Source organism: Schistocerca cancellata, chromosome 5 (assembly GCF_023864275.1).
Source record: "Schistocerca cancellata isolate TAMUIC-IGC-003103 chromosome 5, iqSchCanc2.1, whole genome shotgun sequence".
NCBI lineage: Eukaryota > Metazoa > Arthropoda > Insecta > Orthoptera > Acrididae > Schistocerca > Schistocerca cancellata.
In genome coordinates, this window is record NC_064630.1 from 678,436,820 (window position 1) to 678,463,814 (window position 26,995).

At 43.5% G+C, this 26,995-nt stretch overlaps 1 protein-coding gene across 1 annotated transcript in view; it reads right to left on the reverse strand.

The window, feature by feature from the left end:
* Nucleotides 1-440: 440 nt before the first annotated feature.
* Nucleotides 441-26,995, reverse strand: part of LOC126188760 (roundabout homolog 3-like) — a 310,858-nt gene continuing 284,303 nt past the window's right edge. Inside the window, exons 9-10 of the mRNA XM_049930370.1 lie at nt 14,411-14,577; nt 441-770 (exon numbers count right to left, since the gene is read on the reverse strand). Of these exons, the coding sequence (XP_049786327.1) occupies nt 441-770; nt 14,411-14,577 (497 nt within the window). The remainder of the gene's footprint in view (nt 771-14,410; nt 14,578-26,995) is intronic.

The following is a 26,995-nucleotide window of genomic DNA, read 5'->3' on the forward strand; positions in this document are numbered from 1 at the left end:
CCAGGGTGGCTCATTGACTAACGCACCTGACTAGCAAGGCAGAGACGTGGGTTCTATTCCCTACCTACGTACAATTTTTCACTCTCCGCTTCAATCTACACACATAAAAAGGTTCGTGACAGTTCAAGTCTTAAATGTTACTTACGTCTTACTTCATTTGCTGCACAAGAACATGAGAATGGTCAGACGAATGAAAGTGATTGTATATCTAAAGAAATTATCAGCAAATCGAGGTGGTAATATGACATTTTTTAAATGGACGCTACAACTGGACCCATGTCTTCGAAATGCGACTTTACACACAGAATTATGGGTGTGCCAGTATCGAACCAAATGGACTCACTTAAGTCTACAGATGCCGGTTCCTGACAGACATGTTCTACCGACAGATGGGTAACCCTCGTACTTGATGACGTAACATTTCAGTGGACAGAGGCGTGCTAAACACAGCTCTCCTGCTGGCCAGACATGAGAGGCGTGCGGACCGTCACCACCTCGGGGTGCATGTGCTCCAGCAGGGGCAGGCTGTGCGGCGGAGACGCCGTCCTCTGAAGACTCGCTGGTGGTGGCGATCTCGGGGACAGCGCCGACAGCGCCGACGTCGACGCCGACACGTGGTCTATCTGTGCGTAGATGACAGGCTCGTGGCGCCGCCACGGGCGCGCCGCGGGCTCCGCTTCGGCTGGCGGCAGGCGCAGCTCGGCGTACGTCACTTCCGGCTGCTCGTCCGCCTGCCGTAGACAGGCCTTCGACGGCCGCCGCAAAGTGGTCTGCAACCGCAAAAGTCGATACGTCAGCCCATGTGTGGCTGCCGGCGATGACGACGCCACCGGACCATTTGGGAGTCAATGCATCGCCTACGTTGCAAGTGGACATATTTACGGCCCGTGAAACGCAAATTGGAGGACGAGCACAAGCAATAATCTTATACGGTAGTGAACGGAAAGTACAAAAAAATTTACACGTAAACAGTATCGTAATAAAGGTACCGTACTCACAGAAGCATCCAAAGAAATGTATCGATGCCCAGAAACATCGACACATCACATCTATTAAAATATATAATGGTTATTCATGGTCTCATTATCTTGTTAAGTAAAATACTTCACTTTACTTTTGTGATGGAGCGCTTTTTAAATCTTTTTTTCATATTTCAAACTTGTCCTGAAGACATCAATTTTTTTACGCAGCGTTTACTCCACTCTTCATTTCTACCTCATTTAGGAAAATCTTGCGAAGTTCTACATTTATTAATCACCTTTATGTCTGCTGATACAGAAATATTTGTACATAAATTGGTGTAAACGTCAATAAAAAACCAACAGTAACTCGGAGATACCGTCCTCTGAAGACTCGCTGGTCGGGGCTACCTCATACTCATAGAAGTATCGAAAGAAAAGTATCGATGCCCAGGAATATCGACACTAGTCACAGATAAGCACATCTACTAAAATGTGTAATGGTCTATTCACTGTCTAATTACGTTTTTTTAAGTCAATTACTTCACCTTAATGTTGTTCTGGAGAGTTTTTTATATAATTTTTTTCATGTTTCAAATTTCTCCTGAAGACATCAAATTTTATTACTACACAGTTTAGTAAAATCTTGCTAAGTTACTTTTATTAGGCGCCTTTCTATCTGTTGATTCAGAAATATTTGTGCGTAAAATAGTGTAAACTTCAGAACAAAACCAAGAATAACTCGATTCATGGATACAGGAGGTTCCAGATAAACGAACAGAGACCGATACATTGCTAACGTTGGCGAAGCGTGGCAAACGTTTTGAAATACACAATCTCACATTCAGACACCGCTTCTTCAGTTGTTGGCATGACGGTATTAACACGTTCAAGTAATAGAGCAACCTATGTACCACCCCAAGTAGGTCACCCCAAGTAGGGCAACAAGGCCACCCCAAGTGGGTCATCCCAAAGTACCGTTATCCAAGATGGCGGCCATGACGCAAGTACGTGAAGTCAGGAAACGTCAGCTGATGACGCAACTGACGTCATTGAAGATGGCGGTAAGATAGGTCAATTGGACTACCTCCATTAACCTAAGTCACACCATCCTAGGAAATGGCGGGAATTTTGGATTTTGGAAGGGAGATACGTCAATTGTGCTTCCTCTACTAACCTAATAAAACGGCAAGAAAGAAAGGGCAGTTGGGCTACCTCCACTAACCCATTTCACGTCTTCCTAGGAGCTGGACATAAGTCTTTATGTAAATAATTATAAGTACGAGCACCATCAATTGCGTTTGCCATCCCCTTAGAATTTTGCTCTAAGACCCTACATTCAATTCTAATATAATTTATTTAAATTTGTATAAATTTTTTAAGGTTTGTTTGAATGTTTATAATTTTTTAATTAATTTTTATTATCTACCTACAGCATTAGTCTCCTGTCACCAACCACAATGGTTTGAGATGTCGATAGCTGTATTACAACGCACTGGACGTAAGTCTTAGAACCACTACAACCTCCAGGTGTGTTCACGAAATTTGCTCTGACAGTTGATGGGGGTTAGTATGGTGTTTCCATTCAATTCGAATATAATTTATTTAAATTTATTATCGGCGTCATTGTCGGCCGCGGTGGCCAAGCGGTTCTAGGCGCTTCAGTCCGGAACCGCGGGACTGCTATGGTCGCAGGTTCGAATCCTGCCTCGGGCATGGATGTGTGTGAGTGATGACCTCAGATGTTAGGTCCCATAGTGCTAAGAGCCATTTAAAGCACTTTTCTTCTTTATCTACGTCATTAGTTTTGTGTTACCGCCACGAGAGGCTGAGTTATCGATGCTTCTCGGTATGTCACGTTGTCGTCGGGCTGTATGTGTATGTCTTATTATCAGCGCAATTCCAACACATATAGCTGAACGACAATGTGACTTATCGCAAGGCATCGATAACTCAGCCTCTTATGGCGGTAACACAAAACTAATGCCGTAGATAATTGATTTAAATAAATTATATTCGAATTGAATGGAAACACCATACTAATCCCCATCAGCTGTTAGAGAAAATTTCGTGAACACACTTGGAGTTTGTAGTGGTTCTAATTGTTTAAATAAAGACTTACGTCCAATGCATGTCATACAGCTACCGATATCTCAGCCTATTGTGGTGGTAACAGGAAACTAATGCTGAAGGTAGACAATAAAAATAAATTTAAATAAATTTATAAACATTTAAACAAATTATAATCGAATTGAATGTAAGATCTTAGAGTAAAATTCGAAATTCGAAGAAGATGGCGAACACAATTGATGTTGATAGTGTTTATAATTGTTTAAATAAAGACGTACGTCCCGTTCCTAGGAACAGGCGGCTTAGGTTAGTGGAGATAGCGCAAGTGCCATTTCTTTCCCGCCATTTTTAGGTTAGTAGAGGTAGCCGAAACGATCTATCTCCGTTCCAAAATTCAAGCTTTCCTCCAGTTCCCAGGACGATGTGACCTAGGTTGATGGAGGTAGTCCAATTGATGTATCATATCGCCATCTCGAATGATGTCAAACGTGTCATCAGATGACGTCACGTGACGTCACGTACTTGCGTCACGGCGGCCATCTTGGATAACGGTACTTTGGGGTGACCCACTTGGGTTGGTGTCCTTGTTGCCCTACTTGGGGTGACGTACATGGGGCGGTACATAGGTAGCTGTACTAATTGTTCACTTGTTGAAAGTCTTGGAAATGAGACTTGCACTCAAAGTTTTCTTAACTAGTACATACATATCGGCGATCATGGCTTGTGTAGAGAGCACATGGGTTTCTTTTAGGCTAGGCGGTAGTCTGAGGTACTCGGTTGAATATTCTCCAGACGATATGGTGATAGCGAAATCAGACCGTGTTCAGAGTAAACAACTTAGACTGTCAAAATTTTAGCAATTAATTGTCGAAATATTCTTAACGATGTTCCCAAATCTACTGCCTTCCAGGAAAGTTACAGCTCTCAAATTATTCTTGGGACCGGAAGCTGGCAGAAAGCGGAAGTAGAAAGCTCTGAAATATTTAGCGAGTCATAGAACGTATATCGGAAAGACAGATTTGACGCCATACGAGGGGGAGTGTTCACTGCACTTCACTAAATGATTGTGTGGAAGTCTGTGTTGAGTGTGACAGTGAAGTTATCTGGCCGTCTATAACAGGCTTAGGTGAAATCAGCTTAATTATTGGATGTTTTCACTGAACAACGGACTCCTCTGTGTCAGTTTTAGAGTGAATAAAACTCTTCTGGACTTGGCACCGCACTATAGAATTCCGACGTCTCGGCGACTATTGCAAGACGCACTTCAGACGAGCTAGTCGAATGTTCGGATGATGCAGCAGCCTATATTCGTGAAATGCCTGCTTGTTTTCCAAGTGTTGGGCAATCGTTAGCACCTGATCTTACACTAGAAACTGCGACTCTCTACAGATTCTCCACATAGCGGATAATTACGTGATATTAAAGTAGTAAACTGTATGTATTGCAGTGAGTAAATTTGTATAAGAGGCGATGAAAAAGTTTCTATTCGAAAGCCGTGAAGTACTGAGCCGGTATGCCAATCCGGCAGAATCGCAGTGAGCATTGAGGCAATCATTCTTTCGACGCCAACAGTTGAAGATACCCGTTTGGTAAAACATTATGGCTTGCTTCATCAAGAAGTCCGTAACTGCCGGTTGCACATTTTTATCCGGCAGGATCCCTTTTCAAAGAGACCTAAGAAGTGATAATCCCATGGCGAGGGATCAGGACTATTGGGTGGGTGCTGGAGTGTCTCCACTTGTCCGTAACAAATGAGGAGGGCCTCCCAGAGCAACTGGCGTCTTGTGTTGAACCGCTTCCAGCGCAGAACTTGGATCGTGATTCCACAATGGTGGGTTTCGACTGACATGCTGCCTTATACACATTATTCATTCGCTGACTGATCTTTACCGATGTTTATCCTTTGGAAGCCATGAAATGAATAACAATACGTTTGTCTTGTTTGGACTCATTTCGTAATAAAGTCACCGTACCTCATGTTTCTCCCCTTACTGCTCGCACTTTGGGAAGATACAACGCCACAGTGTTCAGCTGCCTGTATGTCGTTGCTCATATACTGCCATCGGAGTCACGTGACGTTTCATATAAGCTACAGCAACGGCCTCAAACAGAGTCTTTTTGATCGCCCCCAATATTTTATTCCCAGATAGGTGTGTAAAATGTTTTAATTCTAAGAGAAAGTACATGAAAACGAAATATCACTTAATATTTCAGGACACTCACTGAGGATGCCTTGTTAAGAAAGAATGAAATGTGTCTTTCTGTATACATAAAAATTAATGCATGCAAGAACGCATGTACTTGCTATGTACTGAAATTTACGTTGCAGCACCTTTGTCCCATCATCAGTGGGATCATCAAATGGTAAACAACGATTTTAGGAATACTTACTGCACTGAAATTTAGGCCTATAGCTATCCACTGGTTGCTTCGAAATAAGGATATATTATAATTATTATACAATACCCTTATATTTCTATATATAGGCGATTACACACAAGTAGTACATCAACGTACTCTTTTGCCCAATTTGACCTTCATCCAACAGCCGAAGCTCATGCAGTGACAGAGGATAGTGCACGATGTCATCATGCCGCCCACCTATTAAGCTATGTCCCACTTCCATCCTCTTCCAATCCCTTTCCACCGAACACGTCCCAGTATTTTACTACCCATTAAAACGAAACAGTCAATCACACCACATCACATTACCAGCCACTGAAACGAAATACCAAGTGAATAGGCACGCTATCTGGCGCTATTTTTCCTCTTAAGGTACACTCATTGGCCAATAAGAGAGCTTTTAAGAAAACCCATTTGTATTTAGATCTCCAAGTCATAGCCTATTATGTTAAGAGCCATTGGAACGAAACATTCATATGGTGTTTGGTTGTAATCGTTTCCATTTTAAAAAGCATAAAAATGATCTGAATTTTACGCCATGTTCAAAAGTATTCGATTACTTATCAAAACACGTATCAGATGTGACTTACATAATTTCCCACTCAAAAGTATGTAAGCACATGCTCACTACACACACACCTGAGACATCGGAGTCTTTGCCATCTTCAGTAGTCTCTGAATTACTATAATAATGAGCGTATGGCATTGGTGGCCGGGAGACCCCTAGCGGGGCGGTTCGGCCGCCGATCCGCCGCTCCACAAGTTCTTTAACATCACGAGTCTACGGCGACTTGCGAGTGAATGAGAATTAAATGACGATGAAAGACACATAAAATCGACTCATCTCGAGGCAGATAAAATCCTTGACCCCGCCGTGAATCGAACTCGGGACCCCGTGGGCGGGCAGAGAGAACGCTACCGCAAGACCACGAGCTGCGGATTATGAATTATTTTATTACACTCTAACACAAAGTAACAATACACCAAGAAGTAATTATCTGAATGGAATGGAAATCGGTAGATATGATGTATATGTACAGACAAACATACACTCCTGGAAATGGAAAAAAGAACACATTGACACCGGTGTGTCAGACCCACCATACTTGCTCCGGACACTGCGAGAGGGCTGTACAAGCAATGATCACACGCACGGCACAGCGGACACACCAGGAACCGCGGTGTTGGCCGTCGAATGGCGCTAGCTGCGCCGCATTTGTGCACCGCCGCCGTCAGTGTCAGCCAGTTTGCCGTGGCATACGGAGCTCCATCGCAGTCTTTAACACTGGTAGCATGCCGCGACAGCGTGGACGTGAACCGTATGGCAGTTGACGGACTTTGAGCGAGGGCGTATAGTGGGCATGCGGGAGGCTGGGTGGACGTACCGCCGAATAGCTCAACACGTGGGGCGTGAGGTCTCCACAGTACATCGATGTTGTCGCCAGTGGTCGGCGGAAGGTGCACGTGCCCGTCGACCTGGGACCGAACCGCAGCGACGCACGGATGCACGCCAAGACCGTAGGATCCTACGCAGTGCCGTAGGGGACCGCACCGCCATTTCCCAGCAAATTAGGGACACTGTTGCTCCTGGGGTATCGGCGAGGACCATTCGCAACCGTCTCCATGAAGCTGGGCTACGGTCCCGCACACCGTTAGGCCGTCTTCCGCTCACGCCCCAACATCGTGCAGCCCGCCTCCAGTGGTGTCGCGACAGGCGTGAATGGAGGGACGAATGGAGACGTGTCGTCTTCAGCGATGAGAGCCGCTTCTGCCTTGGTGCCAATGATGGTCGTATGCGTGTTTGGCGCCGTGCAGGTGAGCGCCACAATCAGGACTGCATACGACCGAGGCACACAGGGCCAACACCCGGCATCATGGTGTGGGGAGCGATCTCCTACACTGGCCGTACACCACTGGTGATCGTCGAGGGGACACTGAATAGTGCACGGTACATCCAAACCGTCATCGAACCCATCGTTCTACCATTCCTAGACCGGCAAGGGAACTTGCTGTTCCAACAGGACAATGCACGTCCGCATGTATCCCGTGCCACCCAACGTGCTCTAGAAGGTGTAAGTCAACTACCCTGGCCAGCAAGATCTCCGGATCTGTCCCCCATTGAGCATGTTTGGGACTGGATGAAGCGTCGTCTCACGCGGTCTGCACGTCCAGCACGAACGCTGGTCCAACTGAGGCGCCAGGTGGAAATGGCATGGCAAGCCGTTCCACAGGACTACATCCAGCATCTCTACGATCGTCTCCATGGGAGAATAGCAGCCTGCATTGCTGCGAAAGGTGGATATACACTGTACTAGTGCCGACATTGTGCACGCTCTGTTGCCTGTGTCTATGTGCCTGTGGTTCTGTCAGTGTGATCATGTGATGTATCTGACCCCAGGAATGTGTCAATAAAGTTTCCCCTTCCTGGGACAATGAATTCACGGTGTTCTTATTTCAATTTCCAGGAGTGTAGATTAGAATTTGAAAAAGAAGGTCACTAGATGATTTATTCAAGACAAAGAGTTTCAGAAATGTAGCAAGTCTACAACGTGCTGGTCCACTTCTGGCCCTCAGGGAAGCATTTTTTGAGCTTGGCATTGACTGATAGAGTTTATGGATGTCCTCCTGAGCGACATCGTGCAAATCCTGACCAAGTGGAATGTTAGATCGTCAAAGTTCCGGAATAGTAGGAGGACTTGCCTATAATCCTCGAGACTTTATCAACTGGGGAGAGACCTGGTGACCGGACCTGGCAACCTTCCTGGCCAAGGCAGGGTTTGGCAAGCACGAAGACAAGCAGTAGAAACTATCGTCATGTGTGGGCGGACACTATTTTGCTGAAATATAAGCCCAGGATGGCTTGCCGTGTAGGACAAGAATACGCGGCGTAGAATATTGTTGACGTGACGCTGTGTTGTAATAGTGCCGCGTATGAAAACCTAAGGGGGCCTGCTATATAAAAACAAATGGCATACCGGAATATCACTCCTGACTGTTGGGCCGTGTAGCTGGCGACAGATTGGTAACCTTCCACTTTCTGGTGATCTCCAGACACTTCCTCAATGTGTAATTTCATTGGCTGAAATTGAATTTACTTCTGCGATGAGTTCAGCTACGAAATGAGCTCCGATGACCAACGAAGACGTGTGTAGCGACGCCCTGAACAGTGATGGGATGCCAACCTGACTGTCGCCTGCTGTATAGTTCGACAACGTGAAGTTAAGCACCCTTACAGCACAGCGGTACGTCGACGGTATCCTAGAGAACGTTTGGGATTTTGAAGACCTAACGCTCCATCTGTACAGAATTTAGCACGATATTCCTATGCCTGAGAAAACATCCAGAAATCAGTCAATCAGTGTTAACCCGAATAACTAATAGCATTAGGGTCAGAGGTGTACCAATGCCTTCTATCAATTTCTGAAGCTCTTCCATTTGAATAAATCATCAAATTATTCTCAAATTTTAATCGTGTATTTGTCTGTGCAAGTACATACATGTATCCATTTCCCTTCTATTTGGATAATTCTTTCCCGGAGCATGGTTTTTCTTGTCTTGGAATGTATTTACCAAAATATGTAAGAGTCGCCACAATTTTCTATGTTGCCTCACCTTCAATGTATTCGAACGACGTCTATTATTTATCAAAAAGTCATAATGACGTAACTTACAGAACTGGCATATGAAAATGCATGTGAAAAATGCGTCAGCAAAACAATGCTTATGTCAGTCATGACAATGTTATCTTTATGTGTAAAATGCGTAAATGTTATGATCTGTGGTATTTCCACATTGAAATTCTTTTATAGCTCTACAAAATCTGAAAGAACACGATAAGCGATCAGATGACATTTCATCCCAGGCCTAAATGCAAGAAAAAACTTGACTGAGTAGGGTGGGGAGAAAGATAACAACAAAGACAGTGTTTACCTCGACAACGTTGTTTTCATGTATAAATATTTATTGAAATACTTTAAGTGTGTAACTTACACAAAATATCTGAAAAAATAGATCAGTGCTACGATAGTATCTAAAATACCTGTCCAAAAACATAAAGGTGTTTGCTTATGGAACATGGCTTACTTAAGGGTGTGTTACCAATGACACAAAGACTGAACTATAAGCACCTAACTTTTATACACCTTTCGCAATAATGATTCACCTCACCAATCACCATTTCAGGACGGATGAAGAATATGCATCATGATAAATACTAGAAACGTTTAACTGACATTATTAGCTGACAAAAATAGCTGCTTTTAATTGATTTGATACTCAACTTACATGAGATTACATTCCACTGGCGCGGCACATACTTCTGGTACATTTTCCAACTATTTAACACAACTAACCGTACTAAAAGTCGTGCGTTTTGACGAGTTATTTTATGTAATAAATCAATTGAAGTACGTTTCATAAAAAGCGAGGAGAATTTCGTGAATTGTCGAATATATAGTGAGAGCACGTAGCATTGCCGCAACACACAAGGTCAAAGATAATAATCCAAGAACCTTCCACACAGAGATGAATATTTGATGTCCATAAAATACGATCTATGCACCAAAATAACATTGTATATCGAAAACGTAAAAATACTGAGTACAAGACGCATGTAGGTTTGCTTATTAAAATACGCAGGTTTGATTACAGGCTTCTGATAGTGAATTATGGTTATTTATCAAAATATGTAAGATTTAGACTATAAAACATATGTAGCATAGCTGTTGTAACCTAATTCTTCTATACCATTGAAGAATACACACTACTGAAAAAATGAAGTACTGATGTAACCTACAGATTCATAATGATTTGTTCAGGAACATTGCAAGACACAAATAGACCCTACAGCTGACATACGACTTAAGGTGCAGTTGTGAATGATAACACTTTTATCTTTGTGCCAATGTAATTGTGCCTTCACTTACTACAAATTATATCACACTTCAGTGAAACAGCACACTGAATAGCAGTAAAAAGTAACTCAGAAATTACAACACGCCACTGTTGTGGTTTTAATTTTATCTTCCAGTAAAAAACATTTATCATACTTTGCTAATATGTTATGTTATACTATGACACAGAAAAAACCATAATATGTGACACAAACAAAAAAGAGTTCAAAATAGAAATAATATTCTAACTTTGTAACCTGTCAGTAAGTGACAGCAACTGGATCTTCAAACTAAATTCCAGCAAAAGAAGCAGACGGTGTGTACTTGTTGGCTGCTAGAGCTTAAAACTCTACTGTAACGCCAGTATGAGTGTGCAGCGGTTCTCAGTTACTGGGGTTAAGACAGTGTTGTAACACTAGTAGTTGACACTGTGTATGCACAGCGGATATAAGAAGTAGATCTCAAAACTGTATTGTTAACACCAGCAGCAGACAGCATATTTTCAGTGTGTGCCACGTACTGGATCTTAAAACAACATAGTTATACCAAATGCTGAGAGTGTATGTACAATAACTTGCAGCAGATGACTGCTACTAGGTTAAGAATTGTTTTCTCAGTTACAGATTAAACATATGACCCATACATCACCAGCTTATATCAGAACTGTAACATATAGTACCATACATAAATATTTTACAGCGAGATTCTAAAAAATACCCCCTCATACCTTTACATCACCATTGTGACATAAATGTAGGAAATTGTTGTACGAAAGTCTCATTATTCACTATACGGTGACTACCATTACATGACTGCATGGTTGATAATGAAGTTTGGCAATGATGGTCAGCTGACATGTTGTGACTACCATTACCCCTCAAACACCATTGGAGCAATAACAATCAGCTGACAAGGTGACTGCCAGCACCCCGAATAGAGTTGCAGCAATGATGATAAGTTGACAATGTCCCTACCATTAGCCCAGGTATTATTGTGGCTCAGTGATGGCCAGTTGACGTGGTGACTGTTTACAGTGATTACCTTAATCTAACCCCACATTCACAAATATGACAGTCCATGTAAGCAACTGGATCTTAAACAGCATTGTAACACAGTGTGTGTATGTGTCATAACTTAATAGCGTGCAACATCAACTGGATTTACCTTATTTTGTTACCAGTAGCAGAGTAGCATCAAATGAAGTTGTACCAAATTGCTCCACACATTTCCATGTTACAACTAAATTGTGAAAGTAGCCCTATACATTCCTAGGTTTCAGGGGAATTTTAACAAGTTCTTGTTGTGTTACTAAAATGTAGTTAAATGCTGTAAAGCATTAACGATCTCATAAAACCGCTTCATATTTCGTACGGTACGATGTGCTTAAGTGTCGGGATATGTAACATTGGTGTCTATAGCAACGGTGGAACGGAACTCATTGTAATTTCTGGAATGAAATCAATTCAAAAAGCTGTTATAGTAAGGTAATGATGTCAGTTATATACTTCTGGTGTAGAACGAGTTGCATTATCTCCTTTCTCCCTGAAATGGTTCCATGAGCAACATGTAATAAAGTAAGCACAAGACCGAAATGCCGATGAGCGTTATATATTTGGACAGACATTTCGTATGTGGAGATACCACTGTATTACTTGACATCAACATTGCGTGTGTTGCTGATACATTTTTTTAACATACATTTTACCCTATACATATTTTGATGGATATTTCGAATGTGGAAATAACCCGATGACATTTGAAACAAACATCGTGGAAATACTGTAAGTTACGCCCTTTACATATCTTTGACATGAAAATAACATAAAATGTAATCCTAACTTGCAATAATGGAGTGTGGGACTGAAGCAAGTCGATTAAGTACTCCCACAGCCTTTTCGTTAGGCTACCAATTTCGATTCCTCAACAGAATCATCATCAGGCTCTGTGGCATAAACGACAAAAAGCATCCAGTCGTACATGTGTATAATAGGGAAGAAATATTTGCGCCTTTTCTCCGTGGAAGACATCACGAGCAACATTTGCTCTTCACGCTTGTAACAATACATAGCTGTAAAAACAGTGGCCGTTGGAATATTATTTTTACTACTAAGAATAACACTGTTATACTTGACAAAAACATTGCATTTGTGTAGTATTTTTCATATGCATCTCAAAGATGGAAAATAATTGTAAATTACATTCCTTATGAATTTTTGATAATTGATACAGCTCATGCAGGTACTCTTAACTGGCTGCCAATTTACGCGATTTTAACTTAGAAATACTATAAGTTTCATTTGTTACATATTTTTGATAAATAATCGAATATTTTTGAACATGACGCAACATTTAGATACTGAAGGACATAGCTAAGATAATAGCTGTATATTGATCTACCGTTTAGTTTCAGTAGCTGGTGAAATCATAGACTGTGACTGGGCGATATAAATATGTCTGTTTTAGAAGTTTACGGATTGGCCACGGGTGCGGTTAAGAATGCACTATGATGTATAGTGATTGACGGTTTCGTTTTATTAGCCACTAAAGTATTGAGAGTAAAGTGGATGAACTGGAATGGGGAGGGGTGGGCAGGGCTAGGTGGCGAGAGATTCGGGGGGCGGGGGGGGGGCGGCATAATGATGTTATTGTTCGCCTCTGATTCGCCTCTGACAAAATGGCCTGTAATCAAAGGTTGAGTGTCAAACTGCACTAATGAGCACTTTTTGTCACTAGATTTATAATGCAATGAGAAAATGCATTATTAACCGTCAGCTGTTTTGTCATAGACCTATATGTCTATCGATTTTGGCCACAGACCTTTATAACAGGGGTCTTTGATGATGGTCTATGACGGAAAGTGGTTGACGTATTAGTTTATATTAAACAGCTGACTGTTAATAATGCCTTTTCTCAAATTCTTAACAGCTGTTGGCTGTTACTTACAAGGAAACCTCCCCATCGCACCCCCCTCAGATTTAGTTATAAGTTGGCACAGTGGATAGGCCTTGAAAAACTGAACACAGATCAATCGAGAAAACAGGAAGAAGTTGTGTGGAAGAATGAAAAAAACAAACAAAATATGCAAACTGAGTAGTCCAAGTGCAAGATAAGCAACATCAAGGACAATATGCGTGCATGAGCGCCGTGGTCCCGTGGTTAGCGCGAGCAGCTGAGGAGTAGAAGGTCCTGGGTTTAAATCTTCCCTCCACTGAAAAGTTTAATTTTTTATTTTCAGGCAATTATTATCTGTCCGTTTGTTCATTGACGTCTCTGTTCACTGTAATAAGTTTAGTGTCTGTGTTTTGCGACCGCAACGCTAAACAGTGCGATTAGTAGACGAAAGGACGTGCCTATTCAATGGGAACCGAAAAAGTTTGATCGCAAGGTCATAGGTCAACCGATTCCTCCACAGGAAAACACGTCTGATATATTCTATACGACGCTGGTGACGGCATATGTTGTCGACCCGCCTTACTTGTACACTTGGCGAATGGGTAAAAAGATTCTTCTACCTTGCCCGATTTAGGTTTTCTTGTGGATGTGATAATCACTCCCAAAAAAGTGATCGCATCGGAAGGACGGACGGACAGATAATAACTGTCTGAAAATTAAATTTTTCACTCGAGGGAAGACTTGACCCAAGGACCTCTCGTACTGCAGTTGCCCACGCTAACCACGGGACCACGGCGCTCGTGAACTTATAATTTACTTCATGTTGCATATGTTGTACATAGACTACTCAGTTTGTATATTTTGCTTATTTTTTTCATACTTCCACACAACTTCTTCCTGTTTTCTCGATTGATCTGTGTTCAGTTTTTCAAGGCCTATCCACTGTGCCAACTTATAACTAAATCTGAGGGGGGTGCGATGGGGAGGTTCCCTTGTTAGCCAAACCTGTCTTGTGCAATATTAATAAATCCATGTTACGTGGACACTGTCAACAATCAGTAGTAGTTCGATCACTGTTAAATCCAGATCGACAGGCTATTACTTGCAGTAAATTGCATTTGGGGAACAATTAAGGAATCAAAAGTGTTGCTGTACAAGTTGAATGAAGTAGGGGTTAAGTATAAGCTAACATACCGGGTGCGGCACGTAAGCGCCAGGGGTGGAGGAGCAAACGCTGAAGACCTGCGGGGGCGGCTGTGTCCGCAGGCCGCCCGCTGCCTGGGGCTGAGGTGGGGGCGGCGGCTCTGGATCTGGCGCGACCGGTGTCCCTCTGGGCGACGATGCAGCCTCCGGCTCTGACCCTGTGTAGAAGCAACAGTGGCAGCTACCATGACAATCAGCATGATCCCAGTGATATAATGATGTGTGGTGGCGCAGTGTATCATGAAGATGAAAACCACATTCTTCGTACAGAAAGAAGATGAACTAACACATTTTTGAAGGTAGCAGTAGCAGTGCTGAAACAAAACATGATAGTACCAGTCATATTGTGCAGCACGTTTTATAACTACCACTCCTTATGTAAAAATACATCTTCACCAAGGATACGTATTTCATAATTCGTACACTATTTCCATTATTACGAGTATGAAGCTGATATTGCAGTTGTTGCACATGCGCTGGTTAGTGTATATCACAAATATTTTGATGTGTCCCTTTTTTGACTAGAAGAACTGTATTACAATCTTCCTCGCACTAAGTTTGGCGGAATGAAATAGTCAAGACGCAATGGAGTTAAAGACATTAGCTGATAGCGGGAACTGATTTATATCAATGGAGCAAGTCTAAATTTAGGACGGTCCAGGTTTCGAACCTGGGTCTTCTGCTTATTAGGGAAATACAATGATCACCAAACCATACAGACGCTGTATGCATCGCAACTGGACGCACTACCTTAGTATGCCTCCCGTTGGTTCCGTATTGTCAACTTATACCACACACTACTGATGTAGTGTCCCTGCTCATTTATCCTCATTACTCGCTGCATCTCGCCGATCCCCGTAAGATGAATGAAATACATTTTGAAAGACTCACAAAATGCTTCAACTCTTAACGAGTTAAATTCCTTTATCTGTTGGAAGCTAAATGAAAATATGATGTGCTTGTACGACCTTAATATCTGAAAAATGGTATTCGGTTCTAGCTATGAGTCGCAAATGGCTGCGAACTGGTGGGAATAATTCTGGAGGGTTGTTATTAATTTTCTCAGGTAGCTCTGCTGTTGTAACCGACATGATGAGGAGATCAAGTGTTTAGCCTGTTTGAGGAGCTTCAAAATTAAATATTTGGCTCGTGACTTTGAGTATTCCCTTAGAATGAGGATGATGTCAGCTGTCAGTGCAGAACACAGTGCTTCCATCAAGACGTGAAAGTGAAGGAAGTACTGGCAGTTGGAATGAGAACACGATTCGCCAGTACTGTAGGACCTTCGCGGAGACGTACGACACACAATTCGTCGGAGAGAAACTTATGTTACGCACTTTGAAGAGAAGAGAGAACGGAAATATTAGTAAACATGCACGTATTTTCTATATAACAAAGTGGTGTTTTCATATTTATACGAAAATAATACCTTTGTTTATATTGAAAATTAAATGGCTTTTAATTCCAATTACATGCGCTTTACTAATTTTCCAGTTTATAACAAAAAACACATTGAGCTAAAACAGCACACGCTCTGATTAAAAATATCTGGACACCAATGAGAAATTAATATGTAATGTTTTCCACCCTTCGCCTTTATGAGAGCTCGAGCACTTCTGCGGATATTTTTGAAGGGTTTTTTGAGTCTTTGGATGAGAGGCAGCCCATTCTTCCTTAGACAAAACCAGTGATGTTCGATCCTGGTGTCTGGATAGAAGTCGACGTTCTAACGTAACCCAAAAGTGTTGTACTCGGTTTAGTTCTGGAGTCTGGATAGACCAGTCCTTTTCAGGAATGTTATTGACACCAAACAATTTCCACAAAGAAGCTGCTTTATGACAGGGTGTGCTTACACGCTGATGCTGTCTCTCTATTGTAAGCAATAAAGCACTGTGGAACACACGAGCCGTTCCTACCGCCGATTTCATGCGATTTTTTACAACTACCGTCCCCACTGTTGACGTTCATATGAATCAGTACTTGAAGTCCGCCTCTTAATTTATTATTTTGCTTGGCATGGGAACGAGATAAAAATTGAAGGGAATGAGGCAAAGCACTGTCTGTCCCCAATAGTGTTTAAATATACTTAGAGCTTATTATTCCGAAACGAAAAAGAGGAGTGCAGGTTGGATGCAGTGGGATTCTATCTGCGTGTGATACGCCTTTATTGGCAGGGAGCGAAAGACGTATGCATGGAATGTTAAAATAACTAACTAAAACCTGCGAGGAATTCAGAATAAGAGTAAATAAGAAAAAGACAAAACGTATGGTGACTAATGCAAGGATAGTAAGAAAATCTACAAAGTCAGGACAGGAAGATATAAAAGAAGTTAGTGCTTCCACATGTTTGGGGAGCATAATTACGGACGAAATAAGATGTATAAGGAGGTGAAAATCCGTATAGCCATTGCCAAGGAGGCATTTAATAAAAACAGGGAGCTTCGACCAGTGTGCATGGGCAGGGACCTGAGGAAGACACTGGTGAACTGCTTTTATGGAGCACGACATTGTACAGTACTTAAACATGATCACTAAGGAAAGAGGAAGGAAGAAGAGTAGAAGTATTTGAGATGTGGATCTGGAGGAGGACAAACAGAAATGAGGAGATGTTGAAATGAGTGGGGGTAAGAGAGAGATATTTTACAAGTAATAAGGAAGATGTAAAGCAATTGACTTGGACATTGTATGAGAAGAGAATTTTTTACTTATGGATGCTATGAGAGGAACGGTGATATCAGATGGCGGCGGACAGTATAAAGATAGAAGATAGGTAAGAAGAAATAAAGAGGTTAGGAAATGATAGAACTACATGCAGAACGACATGTGAGGACGTGACCAGAACAAAAATCCGATTATGATGAGCCGGCCAGTGTGGCCGAGCGGTTCTAGGCGCTTCAGTCTGGAACCGCGCTACCGCTACGATTGCAGGTTCGAATCCTGCTTCGGGCATGGATGTGTGTGAAGTCCTTAGGTTAGTTAGGTTTAAGTAGTTGTAAGTTCTAGGGGACTGATGACCTCAGATGTTAAGTCCCATAGTGCTCAGAGCCATTTGAACCATTTGATTATCATGATGACGATGGCCTGGATTATCTAAAGCCACCATGTTCATAATCATAACGTGCTAGTAGTAAAATAATCGTAATTGCTATCAGCTTACAAAACACAGATTGTCACCGGACATCTTAGACTCTTGAGCCAGCGTACTTAACGCTGATGGTAATAAGCTGTTAATAATAAAATTCAGTCTTTAGGGTTTTATTATACCCGTTATTAGTAATACAAGATCATACGGCATCACAGATACGATTTGGCTCACAAGTCCTATATATGCGTAAGGGCAGCTCCTCCCTGAGATTTACATCCACTAAAATGATTTTGGCCTGACACTCCTTCAAACTCATTCCGCAATAAAACTGCTAGTTTGTGAATGGCTCATCTGCGATGACTGTAGGACCTCTTCGTAGTCCCGAAGGAGTAGCCCAGGAAGCCATTAGCGGGAAACTGCCGATGAACTCATAACCTGTTATTATCACGAGTCTGATGTCTCTGTGCCAATGAGAGCGCGAGGTGGCGCAGTGGTTGCCACAATAGCCTCGTACTCTAGAGAATGACAGCTCAAATCCCCATCCTGTCATACAGCTATAGGCTTTGCTGTTTTCCCTAAGTCGATCCAGACCAATTCTGGGATGGGTCCTTTAATATGGATATGACCAATTTTCTTCCCTTTTTTTTCGTAATGCGAGGTTTTGCTCTAATAACCGCGCTGGCGACGAGAACACAGATTCCAATATTCCTTCCTTCTGTGGCAAGGAACAAGAGGACAATGCAATTGAGCCAAAACAATAGCTCCTTTCTGTCATTATGATACGTCTTCTAACCAACCCACCTCACAATGTTGAACCCATAGTATCAACCAGCACGTACAATTACTTCGCTGTAATGGCTTTAATATTTTAACTGGTGTCGTCCCATGAAATGAAGAAAATCACCTGTTTATGATACCATAGCCTCCCAAAGCGAGAACAGCACCTTGCGCTGAAACGATATTAGAAATTAGTAGAACCGAGCTGTCGATGACGGTTCTGTCTCATTACAGTTATTTGAGCTTACTGGATAAAATGACCAAGGGCGGATAGTGTGTTGTGGACGTTCCTGTTAACCGGTATTCATAGCAATGCAGAACAGAGGCAGGCCCCTAAAAGTATCATGATATCATTAGACAATGTTGAATGCAACTTAGCTACAGTGTGAATGAAGGAACATAATGGCATCCTCTCCATAGACGACGAAATTTTTTGAGTCGTGATATGAAGAGTGTTCGAAAGAAAAGGTACACAACAACATTCCGGATATTAATGAAGTCTTTATTCAAAGCTTATCACCAGAAGCATGAGGTCAAATACTCCACTGTTTCACAAGCCGAAAGATTCTCTGTTCCCAAAACTCCTGTGGCTGTGACAGGAACCAGTCCACCACTGTGTCCTTCAGTTCATGGTCCGAGATGAAGCGCTTTCCTTTGAGGTGTCCTTTTAGTGGGCCAAACAGATGGAAGTCGCAGGGCGACATGTTTGGGCTTTAGGAGGGACGCTCAAACTCCTCCCACCTGAACTTGGTCATTACGCTTCGTGTGACCTTGGAGACGTGTGGACGCGCGTTTTCGTGGAGCAGAATCACTCCCTCTCTGAACTTCGAACGCAGTATTCTCTACATGGACTTGCAAAGACCATGGAGTGTCTCACAGTACACGTCAGTGTTAATGGCTAATTCCGTGCTTGAGGAATAAAATGAGTATCATACCTCGGGTGTCGGAGAAGACGGTAAGCATAAAAAAAAGTTCAAATGTGTGTGAATTGCTAAGGGCCAAAACTGCTGAGATCGTCGGTCCCTAGACTTACGCACTACTTAAACTAACTTATGCTAAGAACAACACACACACACACGTCCGAGGGAGGACTCGAACCTCCGGCGGCAGGGGCCGCGCAATCCGTGATATAGCGCCTAAAACAGCGCGGCCACTCCGAGTGGCTTGTAAGCATCACCCTAACTCATGACGACACAGCTTCAGGGACGTCACGACGCATGATTCGCGTCCCTGTATGTCTCAGTACTTTATCCTGAAGTTCCATATGCAAATTAGAGGCGGTCTGGTAGTTACCGACGTCGATACATTTTCATTTGAACATACCTCATACGTATAAGCCTGTCCTTGGTGGTGGGTTATCACTGATACGGGGCAGTTGATGCGATTGTGCTGATCGATTGCCTGGTGACGTAACTGGAATGCAACATCAGAACTAAGAAGTGTGGCGTGTAAGTCGTGTGTGTTATCACCTTGCTCTTCGAAACCTACACAACTTGAGGACGTACGCCTATAGGCTGTACATACACTCCTGGAAATTGAAATAAGAACACCGTGAATTCATTGTCCCAGGAAGGGGAAACTTTATTGGCACATTCCTGGGGTCAGATACATCACATGATCACACTGACAGAACCACAGGGACATAGACACAGGCAACAGAGCATGCACAATGTCGGCACTAGTACAGTGTATATCCATCTTTCGCAGCAATGCAGGCTGCTATTCTCCCATAGAGACGATCGTAGAGATGCTGGATGTAGTCCTGTGGAACGGCTTGCCATGCCATTTCCACCTGGCGCCTCAGTTGGACCAGCGTTCGTGCTGGACGTGCAGACCGCGTGAGACGACGCTTCATCCAGTCCCAAACATGCTCAACGGGGGACAGATCCGGAGATCTTGCTGGCCAGGGTAGTTGACTTACACCTTCTAGAGCACGTTGGGTGGCACGGGATACATGCGGACGTGCATTGTCCAGTTGGAACAGCAAGTTCCCTTGCCGGTCTAGGAATGGTAGAACGATGGGTTCGATGACGGTTTGGATGTACCGTGTACTATTCAGTGTCCCCTCGACGATCACCAGTGGTGTACGGCCAGTGTAGGAGATCGCTCCCACACCATGATGCCAGGTGTTGGCCCTGTGTGCCTCGGTCGTATGCAGTCCTGATTGTGGCGCTCACCTGCACGGCGCCAAACACGCATACGACCATCATTGGCACCAAGGCAGAAGCGACTCTCATCGCTGAAGACGACACGTCTCCATTCGTCCCTCCATTCACGCCTGTCGCGACACCACTGGAGGCGGGCTGCACGATGTTGGGGCGTGAGCGGAAGACGGCCTAACGGTATGCGGGACCGTAGCCCAGCTTCATGGAGACGGTTGCGAATGGTCCTCGCCGATACCCCAGGAGCAACAGTGTCCCTAATTTGCTGGGAAGTGGCGGTGCGGTCCCCTACGGCACTGCGTAGGATCCTACTGTCTTGGCGTGCATCCGTGCGTCCCTGCGGTCCGGTCCCAGGTCGACGGGCACGTGCACCTTCCGCCGACCACTGGCGACAACATCGATGTACTGTGGAGACCTCACGCCCCACGTGTTGAGCAATTCGGCGGTACGTCCACCCGGCCTCCCGCATGTCCACTATACGCCCTCGCTCAAAGTCCGTCAACTGCACATACGGTTCACGTCCACGCTGTCGCGGCATGCTACCAGTGTTAAAGACTACGATGGAGCTCTGTATGCCACGGCAAACTGGCTGACACTGACGGCGGCGGTGCACAAATGCTGCGCAGCTAGCGCCATTCGACGGCCAACACCGCGGTTCCTGGTGTGTCCGCTGTGCCGTGCGTGTGATCATTGCTTGTACAGCCCTCTCGCAGTGTCCGGAGCAAGTATGGTGGGTCTGACACACCGGTGTCAATGTGTTCTTTTTTCCATTTCTAGGAGTGTATGAGCGACACAGTGACGAGATTGCTGTTGATTGAGAGGAGTTTCTGCTGTCGCTTGCATTGCTCTGGCTGTCTGCTGCAGCAACTGCACGGGTGACACCTATGTGGAAACACACCCATGGGGTGTTTATTTTGCACATTCTGTGTTAACGCTGCTCGGAGTATAGTAATAATCCTAACGCAACAAATGCACATGGACAGATTCCACGTATATCTCTATACAGTGTTCTGCAGTACTAGAAGGGAAGTTGATTCTTAGTCATCCTGTACGGCAACTGTCGTTCTCTTCTGGGAATGGTAATTCCCGCAGCATAAGCGCAGACCATAACACCTGATAATTTGTTGTGCATTTCTCCAATGTGAGTAGACAAAACAACTTCACTATCTCGTATCTACATATTGGAGATATTTTCAGTTTATTCAGTGAGTACTTATTTATCGTTGTTAAGTTAGCAATAGAGTAAACGGGCCGAACAACTACGCTGTCAGCGGTCTACCATACTGAAAGATCTTCCCGGGGTAATTTGTCAATATAGTGTACATTCAACAGTGTCAGCTTCATTGTATTTGCTGTTAACTTTTCACCGTATGAAGGCTACCCCAGTCTCAGATTTCCCAAAATATGAAGAGGGTCAGAGGCTTAAATTGGCACCCTCTGCAAGAGAAGGTGACATAGGAGTCATGGAACTTCAGGTATTTCAACCTAAGTTAAGCAATGGATTATATAGTATTGCATTCTAGACTTGAATGTGATCATCCTCATTCTATCATAGATATTTACACCCGGCTTATGAATGTTTGGTGAGTGGCTCAATTTAGCGATACACTCTCTACAAGTATCAGAAATTCTTGAATAGAAGCGATTTACGCAATATACTAGTAACATAACTAACAGTGAGAGAAGAGCAGTAACTTTATGGTTGATATTTAATTCACTCCTAAGCGAACAGAGCTTGATTACACCGCTTTGCAATACGCTGCCAACGACAGACAGCAACAAAGTGCTGCATTTATCAATCCAATCCCTTTCCCACCAATACTACATAGGTCACTGACATCACACACCCAAACATAGCGCTTCTCAGCCATTATGTACATATTGTACATAAAAGCTCACTTGAAAACTGTAAATAAGTACTCAACAAGCGTTTGGTCTTCGTTGACTAGACTATGTAGCAGCTGCGAACTGACACCAAAAAGGGACTGGTCGGTGTTTGCGGCCGAGGAGCTGTCATGTGTCGGGTTACACACAACACTACAATTCGATGAACTCCTGTCGTCAGCTAGCATAGATCCATCGAAGCATGTTAGTCTCTGATTCGTTAATAGGGTATAGCTTTCCCGCCGAAACCCATTACTTTTTTATTTGTTATTTGAAAAAGATATCAACTAGAAATTAATAGGAGTGTCTCTCATTAATGTACTCGTTACGACTTACTTACTAAAATTAACATACTGTAACATTTTATGTATATAGACTCAATCGGCGAGTGAAAATTTGTACCAAGGCCACGAATCGAACCCAGGCAACCTGCTTACATAGTAAGTTCGTTAGCCACAAAGCCACCTTGGCCCAGCCGTTCACAGAAATGCACGGATTACTCCGGCATGGCACCTTCCTCGATCGAAATTCTCACTGCGGCCCATTCTACTTCAGACTCCCCCTTCCACACGAGCAGAAAGTAGACTGGGGTGAGAATTAGGTGGAGGCAGGTGGGCCAGCGTAATCCGAGCAGTTGTGTCAACCGATGTTCCAAGCTGGCTTAGTGGCTGACGCACATGAATAGTCAGTATAAGACACGTGGCCGATTACCTGCTTCGGTTGAAATTTTCGCTCGTTGGTTCAGTCTATATACGAAAAATCGTACCTTTAGGAGACCAGTAAAGTCTCTGATATAGTGTCATTCATTTGTACTACAACATTTGTGATATAACAAAATGTATGAACAGCTCAGATAACTTCGTGTTATGCACCAAGGAATGGACTGCGCTTCCAGTTAGTCGTGGGGCACTTGCCTAGCCGGGAGCACTGAGGTTTCGTGTTGGCATGAGTGTCCGATCAACACAGACAAATTGCAAACTAGGGACGTTATTTATTGCCTACTATGCATCAAAAGTACTCTTGTAACATATGTGGATTACCTTGCGTGTGCATCATAGATCGTCGATAGATCTGAGTACACGATATTTTGACTTCGGTGTTGTTATTTCGCGCTTTGTGAACGTCGTGAATAAAGTAACTGGTATCCCTCGCGAAATTTCGAATGTACACTTAACATTCCGCCGAAGCCTAAATATCCGAGTCACAGTTAGTAGTAACCCGTTTTGAGACAAAAGTAACTGATCCAAATCAGATGCCTCTCCTACTACACAGGGACAGCAGTCTCAGTACAAATGAGGCCAGTATTTTAACATTAATATGGGAAAGATTAATTATAAATTACGGTTATACGTTACAAAGTGTTTGGAGACTAATGGGCCTATGGTTTGTCTCGCCACAAGACGATAAGTTTCTACATCATGCAGAACGGATGTGCGAAAGTACGATAACTGAATGTGAAAAAAACCCACAACTCCGCCCGAACATGCCATGAAGGCGCAACGGTAATAACCGACAGCCGGGTCATCATCAACCCACAGACGTCACTGGATGCGGATGTGGAATGGCATGTGGTCAGCACACCGCTCTCCCTGCCGTTTTGTCACTTTACGAGACAGGAGCCGCTACTTCTCAGTCCAGTAGCTCCTCAGTTAGCCTCACAAGGGCTGAGTGCACGCCGTTTGCCAACAGCGCTCTGCTGACTGGATGGTCACCCATCCAAATGCAAGTTCATCTACATCTACATCTAAATGAACACTCTGCAAATCACATTTAAGTGCCTGGCAAAGGGTTCATCGAACCACCTTCAAAATTTTCTATTATTTCAATCTCGTACAGCGTGCGGAAAGGACGAACATCTATTTCCTTCCGTTCAAGCTCTGATTCCCCTTATTTTATCGTGGTGATCGATTCACACTATGTAGGTCGGTGTCAACAAAACATTTTCGCTTTCAGAGGAGAAAGCTGATGATTCGAATTTCGTGAGAAGATTGGCTCGCAACGAAAGACGCCTTTCTTTTAATGATGTCGAGCCCAATCCTGTTTCATTTCAGAGACACCCTCTCCCTTATTTCGTGATTATACAAAACGTGCTGCCCTTCTTTGAACTTTTTAGATGTACTCTTTCAGTAGTATCTGGCAAGGATCCCACACCGCGCAGCACTATTCTGAAAGAGGACGGTCAAGCGTTGTGTAGGCAGTCTCCTTAGTAGATCTGTTACATTTTTTAAGTGTCCTGCCAATAAAAGGCAGTGTTTAGTTAGCCCTCCATACAAGATTATTTTATGTGTTCCTTCCAGTTGTTCGTAATTGTAATTCCTAGGTACTTAGTTGAATTTACGGCCTTTAGATTTGAATGATTTATGGAGTAACCGAAGTTTAACGAATTCCTTTTAGCATTCTTGTGGATGATCTCACACTTTTCGTCATTTAGGGTCAACTGCCAATTCCTTCTAACTCGTTTTGCAATTTTTTATATCTTCTGATGACTTCATTAGTCGATAAACTACAACGTCATCTGCAAACAACCTAAGACGGCTGCTCAGATTGTCTCCCAAATCGTTTATGTAGACAAGGAACAGCAAAGGTGATACAACACTACCTTGGGAAACACCAGAAATCACTTCTGCTCTACTCGATGACTTTCCGTCAATTACTACGAACTGTGATCTCTCTGACAGGAAGTCACAAATCCAGTCACATAACTGAGACGATATTACATACGCACACAATTTCACTACAAACCGCTTGTGTGGTACAGTGTCAAAAGCCTTCCGGAAACCCAGAAATACGAAATCGATATGAAGTCCCTTGTCAATAGCACTCAACAGTTCGTGTGAGAAATGAGGTAATTGTATTCCACAAGAGCGATGTTTTCTAAACCCATTTTGACTGTGTGTCAATAGACCGTTTTCTTCGAGGTAATTCATAATGTTCGAACACAATATATATTCGAGAATCTATCTGCAAATCTACGTTAATGACATGGGCCTCTAATTAAGTGCGTTACTCCTACTACCTCTCTTGAATACTAGTGTGACCTGTGCAACTTTCCAGTCTTTGGGTACGGATCTTTCATCGAGCGAACGGTTGTATATGATTTTTAAGTATGGAGCTAATGTATCAGCATACTCTGAAAGGAACCTAATTCGTATACAGTCTGGACCAGAAGACTTGGTTTTATTAAGTAATTTAAGTTGCTTCACTACTCCGGGGACATTTACTTCTACGTTACTCATGTTGGCAGCTGTTCTTGATTAGAATTCTGGAATATTTACTCAGTCTTCTCTTAAATAAAGCGAATTACTGAACATTTCATGTATATAGCTACAATCTAGACGAAGAAATGGCTGCAGTGGATTCTTACAGTCGCCGCTTAGCGAAGGCACCACGTCTGGGTTGCGGTCGTCCTTGTCCGAGTTCTCTGCTGCTGCGGCTGCTGCTGCTGCGGCGGCGGCCTTCTTCTTGAGCGCGAGGCGGGCAGGCGAACCGCTGCCACGCGCCCGGCGCCGCCCCCGCACCCTAGCCACCCCCATCGCCGCCACCGCGGCCAGCACCAACAGCACCATCACCACCGCCAGCACCGCCCACAGCGCCGCCGTCATCTCCAGCTGCACTGGCACCTCCCCTGCGTGAAGTGAAGGTCAGTGCAGTCAATTCTATAGGAATAGACAGCAGTAGTGAAATATAAATTGTTTTCAAACCTTCTAATAAGCTCATCATACAAAAAATTTGTCGCCCCAGTGCGCACGCACGTATCGTTAAGCTTTTACATATGACGCAATGGTTGAATCACGTGCTCAACTGCATGTGCACTGCCTCTACGTAAGCATAAGGAAGTAGCAGTCAGAGCGAAATTTATGTGTGAAGCGGAAATTGTACATAAACATGAGTGAATGTAAGGAAATGACAGAGTGACAAAAAGAGCAATGGTGTTTGGCCATGCCCACGGTCATAGCGTGCGTGGAGTTTCTGGATGTGTTGGTGTTTGACGGTGGGCTGTTCAAAAGGTATACAAGCTGTGGTATAAAGGACGTGGCCACGAAACTTGAAGTCAGAATTGAGGTCAGAAAATATCCTGACTGAGAGGAACCAGGGACACGATTCACGGCTTTGGAATAAAAATGCCTTCCAAACCGGACAATAATTTCTGATGACATTGAATGAATGTCCATCCCCACCTGTCAGTGAGGGATGATTACGACAGAAACAGCAGGAAATGAACTTCGAAGTCGCAAGAGGTCACTGCTCGCATAGGCACATAAAGATGCGTGTTTTCAGTGGGATATAAATCATCTAACGTAGACAGTAGCTGAATGATGGAACATGGTAGAACGTAATGCGGTCTGGTGATCACGTTTTTGCTTGTATTCAAATAACGCACGCCATCGAGTGCACCGAAGGCCAAATGAAGCACTTCATCCTGAATGTATGCTAGGTTAGGTTGAAACCGATGGGATCTGTGATGTCTTACGGGTATTTTTCTTGTCACGAATGGTGCCAGCTGATTGAGATGACTGCTGACATGAACCGCAACGTTTATTTCAACAATCTGTATTATCAGGTGTTACTTTTAAGTCGACATCTGCCTGGTAATATGTTAGTGATATCTCTATTCTGAAAAACGACAACAGCAAATTATAACCGTCTGTAAGAATATGGAATTCTATA